This window comes from Thalassophryne amazonica, chromosome 11, assembly GCF_902500255.1.
Source record: "Thalassophryne amazonica chromosome 11, fThaAma1.1, whole genome shotgun sequence".
NCBI classification, from domain to species: Eukaryota; Metazoa; Chordata; class Actinopteri; order Batrachoidiformes; family Batrachoididae; genus Thalassophryne; species Thalassophryne amazonica.
In genome coordinates this window covers 21,181,678-21,206,938 of record NC_047113.1, presented here as the reverse complement: position 1 = coordinate 21,206,938, position 25,261 = coordinate 21,181,678, and the positions used below count along the sequence as shown (strand labels likewise).

The 25,261-nt window shown below is 40.2% G+C and overlaps 1 protein-coding gene across 2 annotated transcripts; it reads right to left on the bottom strand.

The window, feature by feature from the left end:
• Nucleotides 1-489: 489 nt before the first annotated feature.
• On the bottom strand, nucleotides 490-25,261 carry LOC117520203 (zinc finger protein ubi-d4-like). Of its 2 annotated transcripts, none has more exons than XM_034181521.1 (11): nucleotides 25,191-25,261; nucleotides 17,622-17,781; nucleotides 17,088-17,195; nucleotides 14,439-14,635; nucleotides 9,378-9,470; nucleotides 9,196-9,280; nucleotides 8,650-8,784; nucleotides 4,998-5,129; nucleotides 4,775-4,887; nucleotides 3,627-3,708; nucleotides 490-2,139 (listed from the first exon to the last, which is right to left on the bottom strand). In XM_034181521.1, the coding sequence occupies exons 1-11, from the start codon at nucleotides 25,221-25,223 to the stop codon at nucleotides 2,054-2,056; spliced, it is 1,224 nt and encodes a 407-aa protein (XP_034037412.1). In that variant the 5' UTR covers nucleotides 25,224-25,261; the 3' UTR covers nucleotides 490-2,053. The 2 variants fall into 2 exon arrangements, with proteins under 2 accessions (XP_034037412.1, XP_034037413.1); XM_034181522.1 differs by having other exon boundaries at nucleotides 14,439-14,632.

Below are 25,261 nucleotides of genomic sequence, written 5' to 3'. Positions count from 1 at the left end.
GTGCAGCAGAGAATTGACTTCCATGTGACTGGGACATGAAATACTAAAACAAACCACAAGGGTGCAGCAGAGAATTGACTTCCATGTGAAGAGCAATGCAACACTTGACCCCAAGTCATACAACCTGAACACACCAGAGAAAGGAACTGCAAAAATCAAGCGAGACCCGAAGGACTGTTAACACAGTAATAAAACACAAAGAAATATAACTTAACAGGCTAAAAAGGGAAACAGACCTGAACAAACACCAAAAAATAAACCATCACTTATGGCTGCATGACAGTTTGGACCTTTGATCCCTCCAGAGGAAAAGAAAAAAAAAAAAATCCCTCAACTGTATTTCAGTAACCACTGATGCTCGACAGCAGGTTTCAGGCTCAAATTATTCAGACACCAATTTGGGTTTCTATTGAGGAAAGTATATAGTCTTCAAAATATTCCTTAAATCTAAATAAATTACAAAAATAAATAATAGCAATGGCATATGAATCAAATTCATAATAGTTTTATTTCAGTCAATCTAATTGGTTTCATTAACAAAAAATATGTAAAAATAAAAAAAAAATTCATACAACAGAGAACATTTTACAAATACTCATAATGGAGATCTGACATCACAATAATCCAATTCAGTTAGTCATAACAAAATAGAAAAAGTCAATACAGTACATAGAATGTGTTAGGAGCTATAGTTGAAGTGTCTGCTATACGAGAGACTACAACATTCTACTAGAAAAAGCTCCCAATACCACCGGAATATCAGATAATGTACTGTTGTATACAAAACGTGAAAACTGTGTGCATTCAAACAGGTGCAATGTGCATGCAAATCACCCTCAGTGTGAAAAATAATCAAAGTAGCAATGACAGCTGAAAACTGGTACCACTTGTTTATAAATGATGTCACTACTAAAAACTACACGCTTCATTCTTGGAAAAAGTACACACCTTTATGGTAATTGGTACCTTGTACTGGAACTGTAATATGAAACATCTCGAAAGAAAAGCTGACATAAACAAAATTAAACTGGATTTTCTGTCTTCCTCCACATCAGCTCTAATGAAGAAATAAAGTAGAAATTTTGTCTCATAGTGTGCCAACAGTTGTATAGTGTTTAAGTGACAGCAAAGAAAAAGTTTACGTTTGTTTACCTTTGTGTAGGGATACAAGCATGTGGCATAAAGGGTCAACAACCAATGAAAAACTCCAGATATTCTGAAGAGATTTACACTCGTTCAACGATGAAACAAATTATGGGATGTCAACCTGCAATGTGTTCGTCCGACACGACACGTAGCGGTTCATTCCTGCGTTAGCGAGTCCAAATCATTTCTGGCTGAAAATTACGACACTGCTTTTCCAAAGGCCACCAGACTGTTTTTCCTCACTGATGAATGAATGAACAAATGAAATGACAGTATAGGAGATTATGAGATCTTTGATACTGAGTGGAGTGGCGGGCCTCGAAGGCACGCCTTAAAACGACCAAACAAAAGTACACAGACAGATGATGCTACAAAATTTACTAGTAACCAGAAAAATAATCATATTTCTCAACAACAGCATTCATTTTTAAAAACACTTATGTGATGTTTTCTTTCCCCCCATCAAGGGAGTAAAAAATAGAGAATTTGGCAAAAACAAAATAACCTGTGGTTGAAAAGAGTCCACGCTGTGCCTCAGTGACAGGGAGCAGACAATTAGCTGTGATGCTCTGTTGGATGCTGTGGTTGCTGCACACTACATCTTTATCAAGTGTAACAGTCCAAGAATGTTCGTGCCAATATTGTTTACGTGTGTATGTGCATGAGTGTGTTTGACAGCAAGTTTCAGGGACTTTGCAGCAGGTTGGTTGTGATGGTCGGATCTGAGGTCTGTTTTGGTTTTGAGGCCCCCGTTCACACTGGAATTACAAACATTTCTCTGAAGCTGATTTGCGGCGTGGCCCGGCTACATCTGAACAGAGCCTTGAGCTCTGGACTGAGAAGAGGTCTGACGTCATGCTCGGGGTTGGGGCCCTTTTGCTGATGGGGCAGCACTTGGCTGAGAGCATCACTCAGGAGTGGAGCTCTGGTTCTGCTGGTATATGGAAGCTTTATCTTTGAGCAGAGCCAGACACAGGTGGCAGCTCCAGCTCCCTGAAAACAATAACAATAATCATATAAAAACAAGCACAAAGACATACCAGAGAAACTTTTTGGGGAAAAAAATGGATTTTTTAAAATAATCCTTTCAACATTTAGCCTAAAAAAGTCAAAAATATTTAAAAATAAATGCATAAATAAAAATCACATCAAAAGCCCAGACTACAAATACACAGCATGAAACTTCTTGTTTTCAATCTAAAGATATTCAATCAGTTCCATTATGTTAGATCCAACTGAAACAGCGAACATGCAGGTAGAACTTGTTTAAAGTATGAAACCAGTTTATATTTGGTTCAGATCTATTTAAAACCCGTCTATTTTATCAGGGTTGGGATGTTCTAGACGCATCATTGCAAAAACCTAGTCTACATACTAAATTACGTATACAATGCCTGTTTTTAATTGCCGTTATCGGCTTTGTAAGTCTGTGCTATCAAACAGTGTATATAATGCACAGCATCGTGTTCATGTATTTTTTAAAACACACAACGATGTGTGCTGATCAAACACTGACTGCTTTGTTTTTCGTGAACCAAGATTAACTGACTAATCAAAAACGCCTTTATCTGGCTGAATCATATTAGATTTGATCAGAGTTTCTGTTGTCAACAGGACGCACAGCACATTTTCCAGTGCAGCTTTTGAGGAAATCGAAGCGGAAAGCCGCATGCCGCAGCAGGAACATCCCTGAAGCAGATCATGAGACTGTTTTTCACAGGCTGCATTCATGACTCAACTCAGTGTGAATTACTGCCGACTGCATCAAAGCTACCAAATTAAAAACAAAACCAGTCACCATGACACAAAATCACACTCATATCAGCTTTGCAACTAATCCATGTTTGCCAGCATGGCAAACCGTGGGGAGGAGTCTGTACGAATCATGGATCAACTCTGATCCATTATGCCACTAACAGAAATGGAGCACTGATGTCTATTTTCTGGGAAAATACATGGATCCTCAAAAAACAAAAACAAGAAACACAACAACAACGGGGGGGCACTCATGCATCGTGATACACATTATATTGGGAATGTATTGTGTATTGTTCCAGCCTTATTTTATAGTACAATCAACTGAAATTTCTTCAAAGAACATGAGCTCTTCATTTTGCTAATTATGTGACTTCTAAAGTCAGTTAGCTCTAATAGGATTGTGTTATGTTAAATTTAAATATTCAAAATTCACTCTTATTTTTATAGTTTTCATCGGGGTGAAATGTGAGGCATTATTTGTAAAGCACTTTGAGCATCTGATGCAGATGGAAAAGCACAATATTAAATACAGTCCATTTACCATTTTCATTAATTTAGATCATTACATGCTTGAGAACTGTTTTCAGTTTGACATCAAACAGGTTTTCATGGGAGAAAGAAGAAGAAATATTAACCACTGTGATTGTGGAAAAAAAATCCAAGCGGAATATTTGTTCTAATATACATTTTGTGTATTCTTTCAAGTTAAAGTATCAGCTTACCCTCAGGAGGTTCAGTCATGGGTGGGGTTAGACAGTACATGTGATATCCTCTGTCACAGTCATCACAGAACAACAGCTGGTCCTACAAAAACACAATGGGTTTAATTGGACGTGACACCGAAACCATACAGAAAGAACACAAACAATAGTTCCACTAGCACCAGGAGGAGAAAGATCAAGAAATTGTCAGGCCATCTTATCAACTCTTCCCTGACCCAAGAACCATCTCTGCAAAATTTAGTTGAAATCCTTCCATTACTTTTTCAGAATGTTGTTAAACAAACAAACATGGGGCTCATATATCCTCCAGCCGCTAACATGGTAACTGGAGAAGGTGAGAAACATCAGACATCATTCATTCAACACCTGAACTCATTTATTTAGTGGAAGATAATACTGGGCGACTGGTAACTAAAAGTCAGAGCAACAATGGACGTATAAGCCCTTTGTTAACACCAACATATATCTTTACCAGATGTCCACCTCAACAGTGACTAAGGAGGCTGTTTGTTTAATGTAACAGTTTAAAACATTAGCTTTAAAGACAAGAAGGACAAGAATGCAAGAATGCATACTGATATACACTAGGTATTTGTTCTGTCCCACCAATTATAGTTTACTTTGCAGCAGTGTCAACAGTAAAACTGGATTTTCTTAAAAAACCTGTGAGGAAGCAGCTACATATCAAATATAAGGGCCCCTTCACACAGTACGAATAAGTACAAATCAGGGCGAATCATGGTGAATCAGCTCGTATGAGTGAACTACGAAAACATTGAGCTGATGGGCAGGCGTGAACGATGCTGCTGCAAAGGTTTTGTGCACGCAGGAACACAGTGCTCGAAAATGATAGTTTGCAGACTGCTGTCGTGCTAATAGTGCAAATGGCCACACATTTTCTAAGTGCCAACTGAGCGGTGTTGGATGTTCTTGTGTGTCAGCTGGAATTTGGCCCCAGCTGCTGCAAGAGAGTTCGATGGGCTCTCACAGCACACACTCTGTCTTTCAGCCGCTGATTTGCTCAAGCAGTTGTAGCAACAGGTGTACAAGGTGTTGTAGGCAGCTACGATTCTGTATACAATTCCTGCTTCATGCGCAATTCGACCACATTCATACTGTGTGTGAAGGGGCCCTAACAGAGAGCTCACATCATTCTCGGAGGTGCCGCAAACATTGCAGCATTTGCACTCGATGCACTGCCAGCGGTAAGTCTTCACTGCTGCCATCATCACTGGTGTGAACTGCAGGCATGTTGGGTGTCCTGCAGAAAGGAGAACATATGGGAGAAACCCATTCATATACCACAAATATACGTAACTGTTACTATGTGGAAGTGTAAAATCATGATAAACTTCATGAAAAGGCCTATACCTGAGCGTCCACAATCGGAACAGGACACTAGCTCTTCCGACTGTCCAGTCTTCTGGTTTAAGGTGGAGTCACCCAGACAGAAGTCACAGTAATCATTGGGCAGTGCCAGTCCATTTGGACCTTTCTTAGTTGCTGAGCAGAAAAATGTGTAAACAAAACATGAAAGCTACCCTGGTTACGTAGAACTATCAACTTGAGATTAAACTGGAATCACAGTTTACATGCAGCTAAAAATCCGGTTGCTATCTGATTATTGGCCGTTATCTGATTATTGAGTGATTATGTAAACTGCAAAATCCGATATGCTTTATCCAATAATGACCCGATTTCTTCGGTACATGTATGCCATTAATCAGATATATTTCATTATTTTCCATCTGTGCATGTGTAAAAGCAGTTGTCACTCACATTCCAGAGGTTCAGCAGCATCCACTGCTGTCTTGTCTTGTTGCACCTCCTAACATCCATCATCAGATCACAAAGTTCAAACAGTTTGTTGTGTGTCCCAAAAAGTTTTGACAGGACGCCCAAGTATCCTTGAGCATCCCTGTGTGTTGTTTCAGCATTCGAAAGACCAAATTTCTTGCAGATCTGTGCAATTTATAGACAAATATATTCGGTGATGAAAGTGGGCCATGGGGGAAAAAAAGTTTTTGGCAAGGGCCAAAGGTCCAAAGCCCCTGGCGGGGGGTCCTCCCCCTGAAGAATTTCAAATCTTGGGTACATTCTGGTGCATTTTCAGGTCTATTCACAAACAGAGGGAAACAAACCTGCTCCATCCAAAAACGAAGCTTCTGAGCTGCTGTTCAAAAGTGATGGCTCAGATTTACTGAGAAGAGATGACCCGCTTCACCCCAAAACTCTTAACTTTTTCAAAGTGTTGGATTTTGGAGCCTAAAGTGTAGTGAAGCACTGTTGGCTACTGAAGCTCTGGACATCTGACACTGTTTGTAACAGACTGCCTGGACACAGAGATGGATTTGTTACATTGGAAAAAGTCAGAATACATTATTTCCAGGAGTTCATGGACGTTCTTTTATGTGCCACGATCAAGAGAGAGGCTGAGCTACAGCTGGTAATTTCACACGCACGTACGCGCACTGCTTTGATTGCCTAAAGCTTACATTTGGAAATTAATCCATAACACGATGGTGAGTCTGGCATGTTCAGGATTTTACCCCTTTTGTGTTTTGTAGCTAAATTTCTTTCTTTTTTTTCTTCTTTTTTTTTATACTTTGAGTGTAAATTTGGAGCTGTGTATGTGTGCTGCGAAGCTCGCTGTGTGTGTGTGTGCGTGCGCGCACGTGTTGTGCAGCTATTGAGACGTGCGTTCTCCCCCGGCAGATGTATTTTTTTTTAGATTTTACTGATAACAACACTCATCCCACATAAAAGAACATACTGATACCTATTGTATAAATAACTCGCTATCCACTCACATGCCAATCTCGATACCATACTTCTGCAATTTGTCCAGTAATAAGGCATGATCTATGGTGTCAAATGCTTTCTGTAAATCAAAAAAAAAAAAATTAGAATAAAAGATAAAAAATAAAAATATTTCATATTCTCAATTGCATTTGCAATTTGTTCAACAAAGTCAATTAAAGCCAATGAAGCTGTACGATTTTTTTGAAATCCATATTGCTGCTCACTAAGTATACGATGCTTCGCGAAGAAATCATTCAATCCCCTTGCAAATACCTTTTCTAGAACTTTAGAAAATTGTGGTAACAGTGAGATTGGCCTATAGTTTGAAAAGACATTTATCACCAGATGTAAACAACCGTATCACTATGTAATTTCATTTTAGAAAGAAATTTCCCATCAATGACAAATATAGGTTAAAGGTTTAACAATACAATCAATGCTATTTTTTTTAATCAAAAATATCAAAATTTAAACTATCAGTTGATTTTTTCCCCCTTTTAATGTATGAACTATGTCAATTATTTCATTTCCTCTGTTTCTTTAATAAACATTCACTCCAGAATTGTAATAGGTTGTTTTGCTGTTGTCCAAGGAACACATTTTTGGGAATACAATTGAATTTACTAAATTGTTACCCACAGTGACAAAATAATCATTGAAATTATTTGCTATAGCATTAGTGTCTTTAACAATTTTGTCAGTATTTGTATAAAAATAAGATGGATAGTCTAACAATTTTTTTTCCTTTTTGATGATTTCATTTAAAAGCTTCCAAGTAGGGCTGCAGCTATCGAATATTTTTGGAATCGAGTATTCTACCGATTATTTTATCAATTAATCGAGTAATCGGATAAAAAAAAAGTACTTTTGTATTTTTAAACAATATCAGTAGTGGCAGAGCTCTCCCAAAGTAATGGCATAATGTCGCTGTGCCATCATGCAGATTTTTAAGTTTAGGATGTTCCCTCTCTCTGTTTTCCCAGGTAATTATTTTTTCACATTATTAAGAGTTTTGGAGCTTTGCCAAACCATAAGCCCAGGCGGTCTGTGAAATCTTCAGTCTGCGGATAGGACATTCTTTTTTTGTTTCATATTGCACATTTCATTTGCACTTTTTATTACTGTGATTTATTCAGTGTTTAGTGTATATTTCTACATGCCGTACAGAGCAGCTCAAATTCCTTGTTTTGTGTGGAAACTTGGCGAATAACAAAGCCTTTGAAAAAATGGCTGTGGAGTACATTTCCACAACAGCCGCACTGATAAATTAACTCTACAGCCTGTTGATAAAAACTCTAATCAAATCTGAATATAGGCATTTTTTTAAAATAGTTAAACATGATTAATTTAAAGTGCGCTTCCTTTTGCTTCATCTGCGGAGGGGGAGAGCAGCCAGTGGAGCAAACCACGTTTTAAAAAAAAAATATATATATAAACACACTGCTTCACTTTAAATGCATAATAAGTCTGTTTCGGGCGATCAGCACACACCCTTTCTCTTAAAAGGCTTTATTTTACTCAGCATGTGGCTTTGTAAACTTGTAGCATTGCCTGCTACATTGATTAGCGCTTACATTAGTAATGGGCATGCTCTACGTTCTTCTCGGTTTTTTGTGGGAGCGTCACAGTGCCACCTACAGGCCTGGCATATGTACTACAGCTTTAAACGAAGCTTCGAGGCAAAGAATTTGCCTTGAACATTTTTTGTAATAGAATTATTGGAATTATTCGATTAATCATTTCAGCCCTACTTCCAAGTACCTTTAATGTTAGTTTTATTTTTTCCCAATAAATCACTATAGCACTGTTTCTTACAAGTTCTCATAATGTTAGTCAATTTGTTTTTCTTTCAGCTTCATTGTTTCTAAATTTTATAAACTGCTTGTACAATAATTTTTCTTTTTACATGCTTTCTGAAGCTCCTTTGTAATCCATGGTTTATTAACATTTATGGCTGGGTAAGCACATATCATGTGAGCCGTGGTGTCACCTTCACATTATCTATAATCGCAATAGCAACCAGATTTTTATTAATGCATTCACTGACGGTAAAATATACCACATGCGCTAAAGATAACTAATGCAATGGTTATGCTCATGGGGGGAAAGGATGGATGATATGCAAAAAAACAAAAATATATATGAATAACAGTGTGAGGGAGAGAGAGTGAGAGAAAATTATAAATAAATAAACACTGCCCATTGTACTAAGGTGACTCACTCTTTTGCTCCTCAGGCTGGCGGGGAGTGGGTGGCGCCTCAATCTCCTCGTGGTCCTCGCCCTCCTCCTCGGCCAGGTGAGAGTGTGTATAGTGGTAGCTTAGGCCAGGACGGTTCTTGTAGCGTTTCCCACAGACTGACAGACACACACATAAGGATTGTGTTATAGTAATGGTGGCTACTTCCTATGAGCACCATCCAAAAAGGCCAAAGGTGGAACCACAACATGGCACCATCACAACCCAACAATGACTTATCTTTTGGACAATATTTGGCTGACATGCATCAAAATAAAATAACACAGCAGGTATGTGTGATATGCAGTGTCCTGCAATAAGCTGCTCTCACACACAAAGTACCATCTAACACAAGATTTGTTAGGGGGGATATATAGATATATATTTTTATATTTTTAAAAATATTTTTAATATTTTTTACATTTTAAAATCAAGTTCCACGCACACCAGCAGTCTCATCGTCCAGAGGTAAAAGGAACAGGCACTCTTGCTGGTTACAGAATGATGTTACAGAAGAAGTTTTTACTCACTGTCACACGCATATGGTTTGTCTCTCTCCTCTAGCGCTGCGGCTGCAGCCTCGGTTTTCTTCTTGCCATTCTTGTCACTGCGGCCCTATGGACCCAAGGAGAGCCATTGACGGTATACAGAGTTTTGTTGCCGCAACAAAAACTGCATTACATATTACTGCTCGTCAATACATGACACTCACTTTGGACTTGCTCTTGCCTCTTCTCTTCGGAGTCTCATCCTCAAAGTCTTCATCATCCAGGTCGTCCAAGTAATCATCGTGATCCAGGACTCTCTGAAGTGAGTCATGGGTATGAATTACTCACAATATATCCCACTGTCTGAACAGCCAGAACAGCAGGTGCTGATAACTATGTTGAGATACAGTACTGATCAAAGTATTAAGCAACCTATTTTCTTTTCAAGGTTCTAATTGCACTTTGGGTAAAAGAAGATGGATGAGAGGAAGACCACATGATTTCACCATGCTCTCCAAGAATTCCCTTTTCCCTCCAAATGATAGTGACAAATAAAGAAAAGTACCAACGTTAAGGTGTATCTCAATATTAGTACATGACATAGCGGTTTTATGCTATTCTTCTTCTCAAAGTTCTGCTTACATGCTCAACTTGCCATATCAGGCAAGACAGTGGCAAGGTTCACGAGTCTGATAGCACCATTCACCTGCCAATGTCAAGCAGGTAAGCCTTACTGTCTAACTTAAAAATCAGGTTTTAGTTTTTTGCTACATGACAAAGAATTATTTATTTCAAGTAGTTAATCACAGCGTTAACAGCAATGGCAGCAGTCCACAAAAATACATTCCATCCTGCACACGCTCTATCATACAAAAAATAATTACACAACTGCTACTTGATATGGGAATCAAGAACCGATTCCAGTTGAAAATCTGTTATAAATTTTTCAATCCATTGGAACTGTATTCCTCAGATTTGATCAACTCCACTTATTGAAGTCAGCATACTTTTCTGACAGTTCCACATTACAAAAACTCAAGAGTTGTGACATCACATGTTATTTCATAATAGGGAGGGGTGTTATTTCAAAAATTTTTGAAATCTAGAAATTTTTGCAAGGAATATGGAAATATACATGGACTAAACCATAACAGTATAATTTTTGGGTCAATTGGTTCCAAAAACCCATATGGATGGAGCGCTTGAACATTTCATGTAACGCGTGTGTCGTATATGTGCTGTTGACGTAGAAAACCACTCAGTTGCTTATAATTAGTTCATTGTGGCCATGTCATTCTTTACATGTGATGATTATACTCAACTGATGTTCCTGAAATAAAAACTACACAGATTTTGTTTGTAATGCCGCGTTCACAACGGGCGCGACGTGAGCGACAGGTTGCCATGTAATCCCTATGGAAGGATGCGTTTTGGTGCCAAGTCACGCAGCGCGACGCGATGGACACGAATGAAGCGATGCGTGTGAAGCGATTTTGAGCGATTGGCGCGTTTGTGGCGCGATATTGCGTCGCGTCACGTCGTCCTCCTCCCAAGTTGAAAAATCTGAACTTTTTCGTCTTGTCGCGCCACAATGACCAATCAGGGACTGAATATGTAGTGATGTGGAGATGGCTGGAGTTTGACTCAAGATGTGAACATGTCCTATCTCTGGTAGCAGCCTGTGAGCAGGACTTATGTCTCTTTTGTCCTTTATTTCACAATTATGACAGAGTTTTTGGAGTGAGCAGCAGCCCCACAGCAGGGGGATGTATAATAAAACAAATGGTGACTGGTTTCTAAACACAATTATGACAGAGTTTTTTGGGAAAGAGCGAGCAGCAGCCCCGCAGGAGGGAGAGCGGAGTTTCTTTCTCTTTTTTTTTTCGTGCGCGAGCAAATCGTCCGTGGAGATTATTTTATTAATTAACTACACACATGTATAATAAAACAAATGGTGACTGGTTTCTAAACACAATTACGATAGTTTTTGGAGCGAGCAGCAGCCCCACAGCAGGGGAACGGAGGTTTTTTTTTTAATTGCTTACATGTGCGTGCGTGAACGGGACAGGAGGTCCTCAAACTGGGTCCTGCAGAGGCGGAAGGACCGCTGAAAGCGGCCGTCATCCAGATGCAGCTCCTGCAGCAAATAATGATACTCCCCAAATTGGGAACATCTCATGACGTTTGTCAGCTTTCCACAACAACTCGCTCCGTGTGATCAAGGTCTGTCATGTTAACTTGACTGACAACCGGAGCCGGTGAGCAGAATGGAAGCTCCTCCTATTTGATGCCGCAATGGGGCGAATTTTTGCAGCGAAAGCAGAGCGACACACTAGGCGATGGTGGCGCGTCTGTCGCCACGCGACCAAAGCAAATTTGTGGCATCTGGTCGCGCCCGGTCTGAACGCGGCATTACAACTGATCGTAACATATGTACTGAAATTAGTTTTTTTGTCAATTACTCTTAAAAAACACCAGATAGGCTTATTGTTACAGTAGAAGTTGATTATAAACTTGGGGTCAAGCAACATTTGGAGCCAAATTTCAAGTCTCTAGGTGCAGCAGTTCTCAAGATATGACATTTTCATCGATATATTTGGTGATTTTTGAACCCGGTATCTTCACTGGCTTGGTCCATATGGGTTTTTGGAACCAAATGACCCAAAATTTATCCTGCTATGGTTTATTCCGTGTATATTTCCATATTCCATGCAAACATTTATAGATTTCCAAATTTCTTGAAATAACACCCCTCTCTATTCATAATGTCACCTCTGTGTCAGCAAGGAAAACAGTTGTATTCACGGTAAAAACCTGTGTAGGCTTAAATATTTTCTACAAGGACAACTAATGAGAAATTGATTTATCTGATTGATGACACTTCGATATCAATAAAATCTTATCAATTCCCATCTCTATGTACCACTCTCCATATTCATCAGTCACATCGTCATGATTACATAATCCTCAATAACATCACTATTACAGTAGTTACACAAACTACTTTGATTAGTTTTACACATTTATCTCTACTAAATTATTTCATATTTAGTGGTTAGCACTGTTGCCTCACAGCGAGAAGGTCATGGGTTCAATTCCCACCTGTGGCCTTTCTGTGTGGAGTTTGCATGTTCTCCCCATGTTTTCGTGGGTTCCCTCCAGGTGCTCCAGATTCCTCCCACATCCAAAGACATGCAGGTTAGGTGAATTGGAAACTTTAAATTGTCCATAGGTGTGTGTGAATGTGTTTGTTTGTTTATATGTGGCCCTGCGACAGACTGGCATCCTGTCCAGGGTGTGCCCCGCTTTGCGCTCTATGACTGTTGGGATAGGCTCCAGCCCCCCGCAATCCTTAACTGGACAAAGCGGTTGAAGATGAGTGTGTGTGTGTGTTATTGTTTCAGTATCTTTGCTTTTCCAATATATTTTTCACAGTACTGCATGTATAAAAAGGCAAACACTCAAGAAGAAATACATTCAGATCCACAAACTGAAGTATAGGAAGAGCAATGCGGGTTCCGTCCTGGTCATGGAACAGTGGATCAGCTCTTTACCCTTGCAAGGATATTAGAGGGGTCTTGGGAGTATGGCCAACCAGTCTACATGTGCTTTGTGGACTTGGAAAAGGAGTATGACTGGGTCCCTCGGGGTATCCTGTGGGAATATGTGCACTGGATTATCCGCAAAGCGTGATCAGGTCTGTACATGACCAAAGTAGGAGCTGTGTCCGCATTCTCAGCATCACATCAGATCTGTTTCTGGTGGATTTTGGACCCTGCCAGAGGAAGACCAAGGACATGCTAGAGAGATTATATTTCCCAGCTGGCTTGGGATCCCCTGGGAAGAGTTACAGGACTTGGCCGAGGATAGAGGAATGTGGAGTTGCAATGATCTGCTGCCACCATGACCTGGATAAGCGGTTGAAAATGAATGAATGACTGGAAGTGAAGTATACCAATTTTAAACAGCTGTTTAAAAACAAACTGTGACAAACTGATACTGGCCAATATCCTAAGAAAAACCAAATCATTAAGTAAGATTTCATTTGTGGTAGGGATGTACCGATTGGGGTTTTTTTTTGTCTCCAATCCCGATCAGAATCATTTAATATCATGTCCTGATCTGACACTTGTATTTTCCTAGCAACATGTTGTAGTAGTAAAACTAGGACACTAAGAGTAATATTAACTGTTTTCTTAAAATTTTATTCATCATCATCACCACGATTATTTGCACGCCCCTCCAAAAAGTCTTTAAAATGTCTTCAAAAGTGGACCTTGTAGTGGACATTCAACACGCAATGGACATAATTCACCATAACGACTGCATTTCCTGCTTGGTACGAGGGGATGTCAAAACGTTTTGAGCCTCACACATTTTTCCCAGTCGGATTTTACAATCCATCACAACCGATCTACATCAATGCTTCAGCTACTTATTTCATGTAGGATCATATTGCTCGCTTCAATTGTTGAGTCATAACACTGTGTGGAAGAGACATACACTCCACTGAAATGGAAAAATCTGTCGTGTCATTCTGCTTCACCAGGACAACACACCAGTCCACACCAGCTGGGTTGCCATGGACGGTGTGCGGGAGTGTGGCTATGAACGTCTTCCTCACCCACCCTATTCTCCAGACCTAGCCTCTAGCGTCTTCCACCTCTTTCCCAGGGTGAAAAAATACCTTTGGTGCCAGAGATTTGAGGATGATGATGAGGTGACTGCTGCAGGGGAAGGCTGGTTAGGGGACCAAGATATTGAGTTCTACTGATCGGGTATCGATGACTGGCAAACTAGATGGAACAAGTGTATGGAGTTGGAAGGGGACTATGTTGAAAAATAAAGCATTATAAATCCAAATGTCTTGCTCTTTCTGTTTGAGGCTCAAAACGTTTTGATATCCCCTCGTATGTGGAAACACGCCCAAATATGCGCAGCACAAACAATGTGTCCCATGTCCTGCATGTGTTAACACGGCGAGGCGTGCATACTGAGTTTCCTGTCTTTGCAATATGTATTCTATGCACATAAAGCCTCTCGGCACCTTTGATGTTTGTTCCTGTCTTGACAATGTGTATCCCTGCTATGTATGCATACAACAAACAGTCTCACATATTGATGCTTCTTGTCTCTGTCCATGCGTGGGCGATTTGTGTGAAACACATACAAAGGTCTCTGTTTCCCTGTGTATTCCTGAATGTATACAGAGGTCTCGGCCCCATTGGTGTTTTCCTGTTTGGCAGAGCTGAGCTGTATAAAAGGTCTGTGAATTTGAGCATCACCTTGCGGACTCTTCCAGAGGATGTGTGGGTGGAAGTCGAAGTGGCAGCAGGCTCCACAGTAGTTTGCTCATCCTCAGGTCCACGGACATCAGACACTCCAGGCCTCCTGTCGAGTGGCTCCCCTTTAAGGAGAGCCTCGAGGCTGCTGCCATCCACTGCCCCTAAAGTATCACGCTTCAGACCCAACTCCAGATCTGCTACATATAACAAGAAAAACTGTAATGCAGGGACATCACAACACATTCATAGAAAAATGCACAGAAAAATAGATACAAACTAGAAACCTGTGAACAAGCTCTTCAAATGATATTCCTCACCATTACACACATTAGGAGTGTCGGAAAAAATCGATTCACATCCGAATCTCGATTCTTATTTATTACGATTCTGAATCGATCCAAAATGTCCAAGAATCGATTTTTTAAAAGCATTTCTTAAACATAATCTTGCTTACTCGCTGCGTGTACTGTTTGTCAGGCAACGGCTTCCGTACTACAGCGTCCCCGCGAGGGGGGGGTGGGTGGGTGGTGTGGGGGTCTGGCGTGCTTCAAACACTCGTGCGCTGCAGAGTTCAGTGGCTGTAGCTTAGCATGGCGGACGAAGAGCTATTTCAGCCAGCACCGTCTTTGCTGAAGGCAAATGTTTGGGCGCATTTTGGATTTTATTATTTGCTGTAAGAAGGAGTTTGACATGACTTATGTAGTGTGCAGAATCTGCAAAATGAAAGTCAAGTACTTCGGAAGCACTTCACATCCGCAAGCCCATATGCTACGCTATCACCCGGAGCTAAAAGAGCGGAGCAGCAGTCTCTGCCGACTACTGACCAGAGCTTCGCTAAACTGCCAGCCAACTCCAAACAAGCAAAGCAGATAAGTAAATTTACATCTACAATCACTTGATTAACCTTGTAAAGCTGCATTTTCTTAAACATAAACATTTTTTAAGTAATATAAGTATTTCTCAGAGATCTTTGAATCGAATCGTCACCCCAAGAATCTGAATCGAATTGAATCGTGAGTTGTTGTACGATTCACATCCCTAACACACATAGCTGTGAAATATTAAAATTGTGATAAAATAAAAAGTCAATCTCTACTTGAAGATGTAATTATTGTTATTATATTATTTTCCTTCATGCAAATCATCATTTGATGTGCTTCCTATGTATGACGTTTCACTGAAATCCACTAACCAGTTTAAGAGTCGCACTTACAACTTTGATAAAAAACAAAAAACGTGGACAACAAGTGGCTTAATTTGCCTCCATGACACAATGATCGCATCCGTAAAAAGTGCAACGTTAGAACATTATTGTGTGAAATAAATAAAACTCACCTAAACCGTCATTGTATAAACTGAATACTCACTGGACAAAGCTAAAGCTCCAAAGCTTTTGTATGGTTTTCCATGTAATAAACACCATATTTTTTGCTCATATCGGACAAAAAACGTCCGGCCCCACTGCATATTTTTATTGTTAGGGAAATAACCTTTGAATGTACGATTTTACACCTAAAAATCCCAAACTTTGCACTGGACCATGCCCCTGGTCCCCTTACAGGGTCCTGCTGCTTCATCAGAGATATGAATGCTTCCCCATCCACCACTCATTTTTGAGGACAACTGTTTTTTGCTAATGTCTGTTTACAACAAAACCTTTCCACAAACCTAAAATGTGTTTATTAACATCTGTAAACGGTCTTGTGCTGAAGACGGTGGTATGCCGTTGATGGGATTATGAATGTACATTATATTTCCAAAGGAGATTTAAAGAGGTCAGTAAATAGTACGCCTTTGAACTTAATCCCCTAGTTGCTCCCGGTGTGTAGTGGGCGACTTGCATGGCAGCAGCCTGACATTGGGGTCAATGTGAGGCATTTGATGTGTAAAGCGCTTTGAGCGTCTGATGCAGATGGAAAAGCGTGATACAAATGCAGTCTCTTTCACTATTTACTGCCCAAAACACACACACTGACGACTATGCTCCGCTGACCAGTAATATCCCACCACTTCTTTCTGCAAAACCAATCCACTGCCCGCTCTTGTCAATGAAATCTCTCACTGCTTACAACAAACTGCATTATATTTTAATTATAGGCTGGCATCTAAATAATGTGAACAGTCAAGTTCACATTCAAACAATAATTATTTACTTTGAGATGCACTAATGAAATAAGAACAAAGCACCTGTAAATTACAGTAAAAAAATGCATCCAATTTTTCACTTTTCTGGATCACAATTCATCCCAACTCACACTTCTTTTGAATATGTTCAAAAGCTTCCTGATTGGTCACAAGGTTCCACAGCGCTCCTGTTACCAGATTAGACACATTTTTCATGCCCCAAATGGCATTGAGTGTTTTTGTGCCAAAAATGTACAAACGGTGCAATAAATAAATAAATTAAATGCCAATGGAAGACTGGCTTCATTTCAGGGGAGGAAAGCAGCATATGCAGCATACAACAATATCCTGCATAACAAAGGATTAACAGAACTTAAGTACAGTGTTTTTGTTTTTTTGTTTTTGCTTTTACAATGAAAACAAGCAATTTCTAGATGATTACAATTATTGTCACATACGTTTACAAACTACAAACCACCCCTCAAAATTTCCAAAAGGTTAAACCAGTACAGCTATTTGTAGTACCTGGTTTGAGAGGTGGAAAGGCCAATCGAGGGTCTTCAGGTGGATGTGAACGCCGTTTCTTCCTCCAGCGACGGGCTGGGTAGGTATACAGCTGCCCTGGAGCTATGCCTATTGAGACACAGAAAGCAGCTGTAATTCTTAATGTAAATAAATAGCAATCTTGTGTTGTGTGTGTGTTCAATACAGGCAACACACAACTAGTCACAGTTAAATAACTTTGCATCAGTACAAGTTTAATATGGGCAATCCTTGTAACACTAATAATTTACCATACAATTTAAAATACACAAATAATAATAAAGTAAATCCCTTCAGATGCTCCCTTGTTGTCCAAGCTGGATCTGCATGTTGATTTGGCACAAATATTACACCGGATGCCCTTCCTGACGTAACTCCACATTACATGGAGAAATGTAGCAGGGGTGGGGTTTGAACCAGGAACCTTCCACACTGAAAGCAAGCTCACTAACCACTTGGCCACTACCCCTGAGAAAAAAAAAAAAAAAAAAAAAAGTCTGTTGTGTAGGATCACACCTGCACTTCGATGTCTCTTTTCCATCCAGATGTAACAGTTGGACTGAGCCACACCAGTCTGAGAGTCCAGGAAAGGCATGAGGATGCTGCGTTCGGCACACAGGCGAGCATTGTAACTGTGACACTGCTCCATCGCATCTCTGTAATACTGCTCTCCCAGCCTGAAATAACGATGTACATATTAACATTCATTTATTCAAAGTCGTGTGTATGTACAACCCCAATTCCAATGAAGTTTGGACGTTGTGTAAAATGTAAATAAAAACAGAATACAATGATGCGTAAATCCTCTTCAACCTATATTCAATTGAATACACCACAAAGATATTTAATGTTCAAACTGACAGACTTTATTGTTTTGTGCAAATATTTGCTCATTTTGAAATTGATGCCTGCAACACATTTCAGAAAAGCTGAGACAGTGGTATGTTTGCCACTGTGTTACATCACCTTTCCTTCTAACAACACTCAATAAGAGTTTGTGAACTGAGGACACTAACTGTTGACGCTTTGTAGGTGGAATTCTTTCCCATTCTTGCTTGATGTACGACTTCAGTTGTTCAACAGTCCGGGGTCTCCGTTGGTGTATTTTACTCTTCATCATGCGCAACACGTTTTCAATGGGCGACAGGTCCAGACTGCAGGGAGGTCAGTCTAGTACCCGCACTCTTTTACTACGAAGCCACGCTGTTGTAACGTGCAGAATGTGGCTTGGCATTGTCTTGTTGAAATAAGCAGTGACGTCCTTGAAAAAGATGTTGCCAGATGGCAGCATGTGTTGCTCCAAAACCTGGATGTACCTTTCAGCATTGATGGTGCCATCACAGATGTGTAAGCTGCCCATGCCATGGGCACTAACACACCTGCATACTAGGGTTGAGCTGGATAACTGTTTCATACGAGTATCTGGTACGGATAAAGCATTTTTGACAAGCATAAGCATGATCTGAGTAAAACTCGTCAATATCTGTGCTCGTGCTGAAGGAAAATCTTGATTGGCTAACTGACTGTCTTCACACCGCGACTGGCCAGTCACACACAGCACCTGCCCCTCCCTACACAGACACATCTCTGCAGCTTCTGGCATACACACACAGACAGGATCTGCTCTGTCTCTGTGCTTGGCTTGAGTCTAGCTCACATTGCTGTGTCAGTACTCCTTAATTTTTCTTCAATTTGCCTCCGTTTTGGTTTGTATGGTATTTAAAGTTACTTGGTGAACTTGTTTCGTAACGTATGTGGCACAATTGACAAGACAGAGCTGAAAATGGCTCGTGTTGTGTTGGTCACTGCCTCCACTCCGGTCGGGGTTTTTTTTAACCATTTGTTTGCTGGTTGGTGATATAAAGTCTAAAGCTTTTGAGAAGAATACAGTGAACAAGGCTGACATATTTTTTCCCTGTTTGCCATCACTGGATGTTTGCATAAATCATCAAATTCACACAGATCACTAAAAAATAAAGAGTCTTAGAACAACATCTCTCTCTCTCTCCCTCTCACTCAGTCAGACACACATGCACACAAACACACATGCACAGACACCTTAGACACTTAATCAAAATGCCAAGAACATTAGGTCGTAAAAATAAATAACTGGGGGGGAATCACAGTTTGATCATAAAATTAAAAAAAATAATAATAAAAAAGAAAGTTGTGTTGAGCATGACAACTCTTGTTCATGCATACTTCGGAGTTCATGTAGTTCTACTACATGAATGTCAATCTGAGGTTGTTCTGTTACTCATTCATACCCTTAAAAATATTCATGTTCTGAGTTTATAAAAAAACTTGTTCTGTAAAATAGTTCCCTTTACTATTGTGATCAACAATACTGAATCTCACTTCTGATGCTGTTCTGTAAAATTCATTCATACAATTAAGAATATCATGTTCTGAGTTATAAAAAAAAACTTGTTCTGTAATAGTCTCTTACTTTTGTGATCAAAATAATTGCTTTGAATCCCAATGTGAGGCTGTTCTGTAAATAATTTTCAACAATAAATATCGCAACTTCTGATCAATCAATATCAATTTCAGACTTAATGTACATATGTAAGCCCCACACAATTTCTGGTTAAAACAATACCCCACTTCTGGTTTAGGCCCTGCCCACTCTGAGTACAGATACAGATAATTTAGATGGTTGAACAGATACAGATAGTGGTGTACTCGCCTCATCCCTACCCCATACCATCACAGATGCTGGCTTTTGAACTTTTGCGACTGGTACACAATCTGGATGGTCAGTTTCCTCTTTTGTCCAGAGGACACGAGTCCATAATTTACCAAAACAATTTGAAATGTGGACTCATCAGACAACAGCACACTTTTCCACTTTGCGTCTGTCCATTTCAATTAGCTCGGAACCAGAGAAGGCGACAGCGTTCTGGATGTTGTTGATGTATGGCTTGTTTTGCATGGTAGAGTTTTAACTCTGCACTGTAGATGTAGCGACGAACTGGTTAAATGACAATGGTTTTCTGAAGTGTTCTGACCCCACACGGTAAGATCCTTTATCCAATGATGTCGGTTTTTAATGCAGTGCCGCCTGAGGTATCAAAGGTACAGGCATTCAATGTTGGTTTTTTTCGGACCTTGCCGCTGTCTGTAGAAAGTTCTCCATATTCTCTGACTATCTGATTATATTATGGGACTGTTAGATGCTGAATCCCTAACATTCCTTGCAACTGAACACTTGCAAACTACATTGTTCTTAAACTGTTGGACTATCTTTTCCGCCGTTAAAACCATTTGTGACCAATTCACCATGCAGGATACACCTTGGATTTGCTGCTGGGCGACACCCTGAGTGCAAACAAGGGAGCAGCCGAAGGGACTCTTACTGTAATCTATATATTTATTATTATATATATCTATATATTATCATATATCTATATATCTATATATATATATCTCTATATCTTACAGCAGGGGCGGCAAATAATCTATAATTAAACTGAAGTAGTGTTCTGTGTATGTGATTTCTTATTTATTAAGTTCCATGTAAGTACAGTAAACACCACATATAATGGATTCAGCTGGACTCAGCGAATTTTAATCCGTTATAACTGATAATCCTCTACTATGCATAAAACGGACAAACTCCACTATATGTATAAAACAGACAAAATTCGTTATATGTATGTTGGGATACTTACAGTCAGGAGGCGCAGACCCGTCTACGGGGAATACCAGCACCAATTAGGCTCTATGTATTTCTTGATAAATGCCCGACCTTGAATAGGGGCCCTGTCTCATTGAATGACCGGTCAAACTAATATGGGGGAAAAAAAAAAAAATGCCTTGAAAAGAAGAAAAAAAAAAAAAAGCTTGAGACCTCATGTGCATTTTTAAACGATAACATTTGACAGAGAATCTTTTTTCTAGTCTGTTGCAGAGTGGAACCTTAAAATACTAAAGCCGCTGATTTATGCTCTCCATCTTGTGGCCATGCAATGATGCTGACGTGGGCGTGACTGTTTTAAAGTTCTCATCATGCCTTAATGTAATTTACAGCAGGAACAGTGGATGTATGGCATTATTTGGCAGGACAAGAGTCTGCAGCTGTCAGTAATCATAAAAGATCATCTTCAGCGCACAGCCTCATTTTGTGAAACAGCAAAGGTGGAAAACAATGATTCAGAAAGTCTTGACACAGGTTTATACTTTAAAGAGTAGGTCGGACAATGAAATCAGGTCCAGGTTCGCTCTTTTTCAATAAGATAATTATTAAAGGGGTATATGTAAAAAAAAAAAAAAGGTAATGCAATCCCACACAAAAAATGTTGAAAGAAAAACAAAACTTGTCAAGATGACATAAAAGTGGCTGTCACACCTCCCTGCCTCACTGAATTAGATCTACTGTGTGTAAATTTACATTTACACTCTGTCTCACCTGTATTAAATCATCTGAGGCAGTCTTGCCTTCACTGGATTAATGTACGTGTGTCAGTTTGAACAAGGGAGCAAATTATACGTCACACAAATACGTATTTTTAACCTTTTAAATGTTATTCAGAACTACGTAGAACATAAAATGACATGAAATATAACAAAGTTGAAATACGCACTCATATTCAACTAAACTGCCTCAAGTTGGGCTTGTACAGTTGATTGCAAACATAACAAATCTGGAATTACTTTAATTTATTCTGCTTCACACAGGCCTATTGATGTGTGAGAAGGGCCAATCCTATGGAGCAACTGACCCCTGACTTCAGGCACTGAGGGGCCATTAGCCCATACCACTCTTAAATTATGAATCCCTGCTTTCTGGTTTGTAACAAAGTCCTGCACACAGCACTACTTGATTTGTTAGACGTCACAAGTTCAGTCTGTCAGTGTTGAAGGCTGCTGTCCGACAGACTGGCATTCAAGAAGGTAACAGTGTGCAGACTGGAACCATCTTGGCTGCATTTATTTATTTGTTCAACTTCATAATAATGTTATTGTAGCTCCTTGCACTTTTTGTGGGAAGGTCATGCTGAAAGGTTCTGTGAATTAAGCATATGCTGTAAACATTTAAAGAAAACTGTGTGCTAAGAGTGTGCTATACTAAATTTTGTCATTGTTTACGGCAGGCAAATATCGACCTGAAATATCAGTAATGGCCTCCAAACCTTGTCGATAATCTGCATAAGCACTTAAAAATCCATACTGGTCGACCACTGCGGTGCTGCATGGCGCAAAGCAACGCCGTGATGAAGCCTCACGGGACATGTTCTGGCATGTCCAGGCACATCCACAATTTCTCGGATAATCACTCGATGGAAAAACCACTGACAGCTGTCTGAACTCCATCTCAAAACCGTCCTGTGAGACCAAAACGGAGGTGGTTTTGTCTCGCTCCAGTAGCAAATCCATCGTGACGCGCGAAGCCTCCGCTCGGCTTTCCATGACAAAATCTCTTGTTAAAAGTGAAATCTGCCGGAAAATGGTTGATGTCCAGCTCTTGTGATAACCAGAGAAATGGCACACGATGGTCACGGATCCAGACAGCCATCCGTTTAGAAATGAAATGGTCGTTCAGCCTGTTGATGGCGGCTTCGGAGCGCGGCGCGCCCCACAGCCGCTGGGGGCCATCCTTAAAGTGACAGTAACACTCCTTATTCTCTACCAAGCCCGTAACATTTTCACCGAAAGCCATATAAATTTTTCTAATGGTTTCCAGCTGCCAGTCTCTAACAGTTTCTGAAAAATTCTGATGGAAAAAAAGCCCAAATCATTCCGCCATTTCCTGACAATGAAAATCCGACGAGGGGGCTGGACCACTGCTCACTCAAAGCCTGCTCACAGCCGAATGACGCAACCGACAGGCGTGGAAAAACTCACGCATACGCACGAGGGTTCAAGCTTGTCTGACGCAATCACATTCTCGTTTCTTGACTGCAACAAGACAAGAGTCCCAGTTAGTGACTTTAAGCCACATAAAAGTGACTCACGATTGACATATTTTAATGGCTTTGAGAGGGGTTAAGAAGCGGACTTCCCGCTTCTGAAGAGCAGGGAATCAAAGAACCAATGAGCCAGTGGACCAAAGCACTCCTTCATGGGTTCACGCTTCAAAGAGTCGCGTTGCAGAAGTAGTTGATTACAGACCCAGTGCCGGGTCTGTAATCAACGTAGAGAAATGATCATTTTCCTGACAAACACCCTCAAAACAACAGACGCTCTAAAGGACCAATAAGGGAATCATTAAGCAAAAAAAGGCCATTGCTGTGGTGGATTGAATCAATTGTTTAACGATACTCGAAAAGACACCGTTTCTCAATACGCAACCCTAGTGTGAAATAAATTATTCATGAAGAATAAATAAAATTAATCGTGGATTGGTTGGTGATGCAGTTGAATTGGTGTCTGTAGGTAATAATCATGGAGAACTGCCTGGTCCATTCCCTGCATGTTCTGTGTCATTTATTATGCTTATAGGCACATGTGGCTGTGATTTGGATCAATGAATAATGAACACAGGTGGGATCAAACACACTGATTTGTATCACAACAGAGCAAGCTGAGAGATTACGCTGTTCTTTTAAATGATGACGACGGAAAATCACTGCCCGACCCGATATCCAAGCTTGAGTCCGATAAGACTCGATGGCACTGGATGCCGCGCTGTGTGCTGCATTAAATAAAATAATTATTTTGTAGCGGATTATCATTTGCTCTCAAAGATTGGCTGATAAAACCATCTCTATTCACTCCGGAAGCACAGAGGAATTTTCTCCAGCAGCTTTTCTTGTGCATTTCATGGGGTGGAGAAAGTGTTTGGGATAATCTCATAGGTAATTTTTTGAATATTTATGTTGTGGGGGCACGGTGGCTTATTGGTTAGCACTGCTGCCTCACAGCTAGAAGGTCATGGGTTCAATTCCCGCCTGTGGCCTTTCTGTGTGGAGTTTGCATGTTCTCCCGTGTTTGCGTGGGTTTCCACATCCAAAGACATGTGGGTTAGGTGGACTGGAATCTTTAAATTGCCCGTAGGTGTGAATGTGTTTGTTTGTCTGTTTGTGGCCCTGTGACAGACTGGCGTCCTGTCCTGGGTGTACCCTGTCTCACCGCACACTCGACCCCTAATTGGGACTAAGTGGTTGAAGATGAGTGTGTGAGTGAGTATTTATGTTGTAACAGCTTGGTAAAACAGTTGCATTTTCACTACTTCTTATATAAACATCTGTAAAATTATGTTTATTATGGATTTACACAGGTGCTTGACCGACGTTGTCACTGACCGACTGTGACGTTTTTTACACCTTTCGACCTTTGAACCAACCTAGTCATGCATGCGCATTCCCAGAGTGTGCAAAAGGCTTATTTTAAGTGAGAACCACTGTCAGAAACATTTCACGTACAGAACCTCAGGGCAGGAACTGTCACAGATGTCCTATTTAGTCTGTAATAGAGGTAACCCAAATTTAGTGTTATTTGAATGAAAGCATCATTTCAACTTCTTCAATTCCTCCGTTACTGCATCCAAAAGTTGTTCCAACTTATTCCCATAGCAAAGTAGGTCTGTATTACCTGAAATAAAATTTTCGCTGTTTTTTAAGCTCACATATATTAATTTACAAAATTAATAACAAAATATCAATTCTCAAAGCAATTCGTGGCACCGTTGTATGATTGTTCAGAGTGCTGCTTGCCGTGAACTGTGGAATGCGATCTTTATAAAAGCAGACACATTTCTGAGATCAGAACAAAAGGTTGAATAGCCTCTCGCCTTCACAATGCACCCGCCAAGATCAGAAAAAAAAAAACAAAAAACGAATTTTCTGTTGGAAACCGACTCGGTACGTTTTGGTTGCCCTTCGGTGTTGGCCTCTCCAAATACATTGTGCTTATTGCAGTGGTGGAAACTCAACAACACAGAAGGACTTTCATTTCTGCCTGATTACGGCTAAGATAGCCTTAGCACGGCTAACAAGCTTATTCTCATGGGACACATTCATGATAACGAATGTAACCTTTTCAGCTGCTACATCTAACGTGTACATAACGACAGATAATCTCACTGTATGTGACGGTGTAGTACAGCATTTTTTATCCGATAATAATGAAAGATAAACTCACCACTTTCACAACACTGTCGACAGCCGCTGCCATGTTTTTCTGTTGCGGTTTGCTGGAGTGCCAGTGCGCAC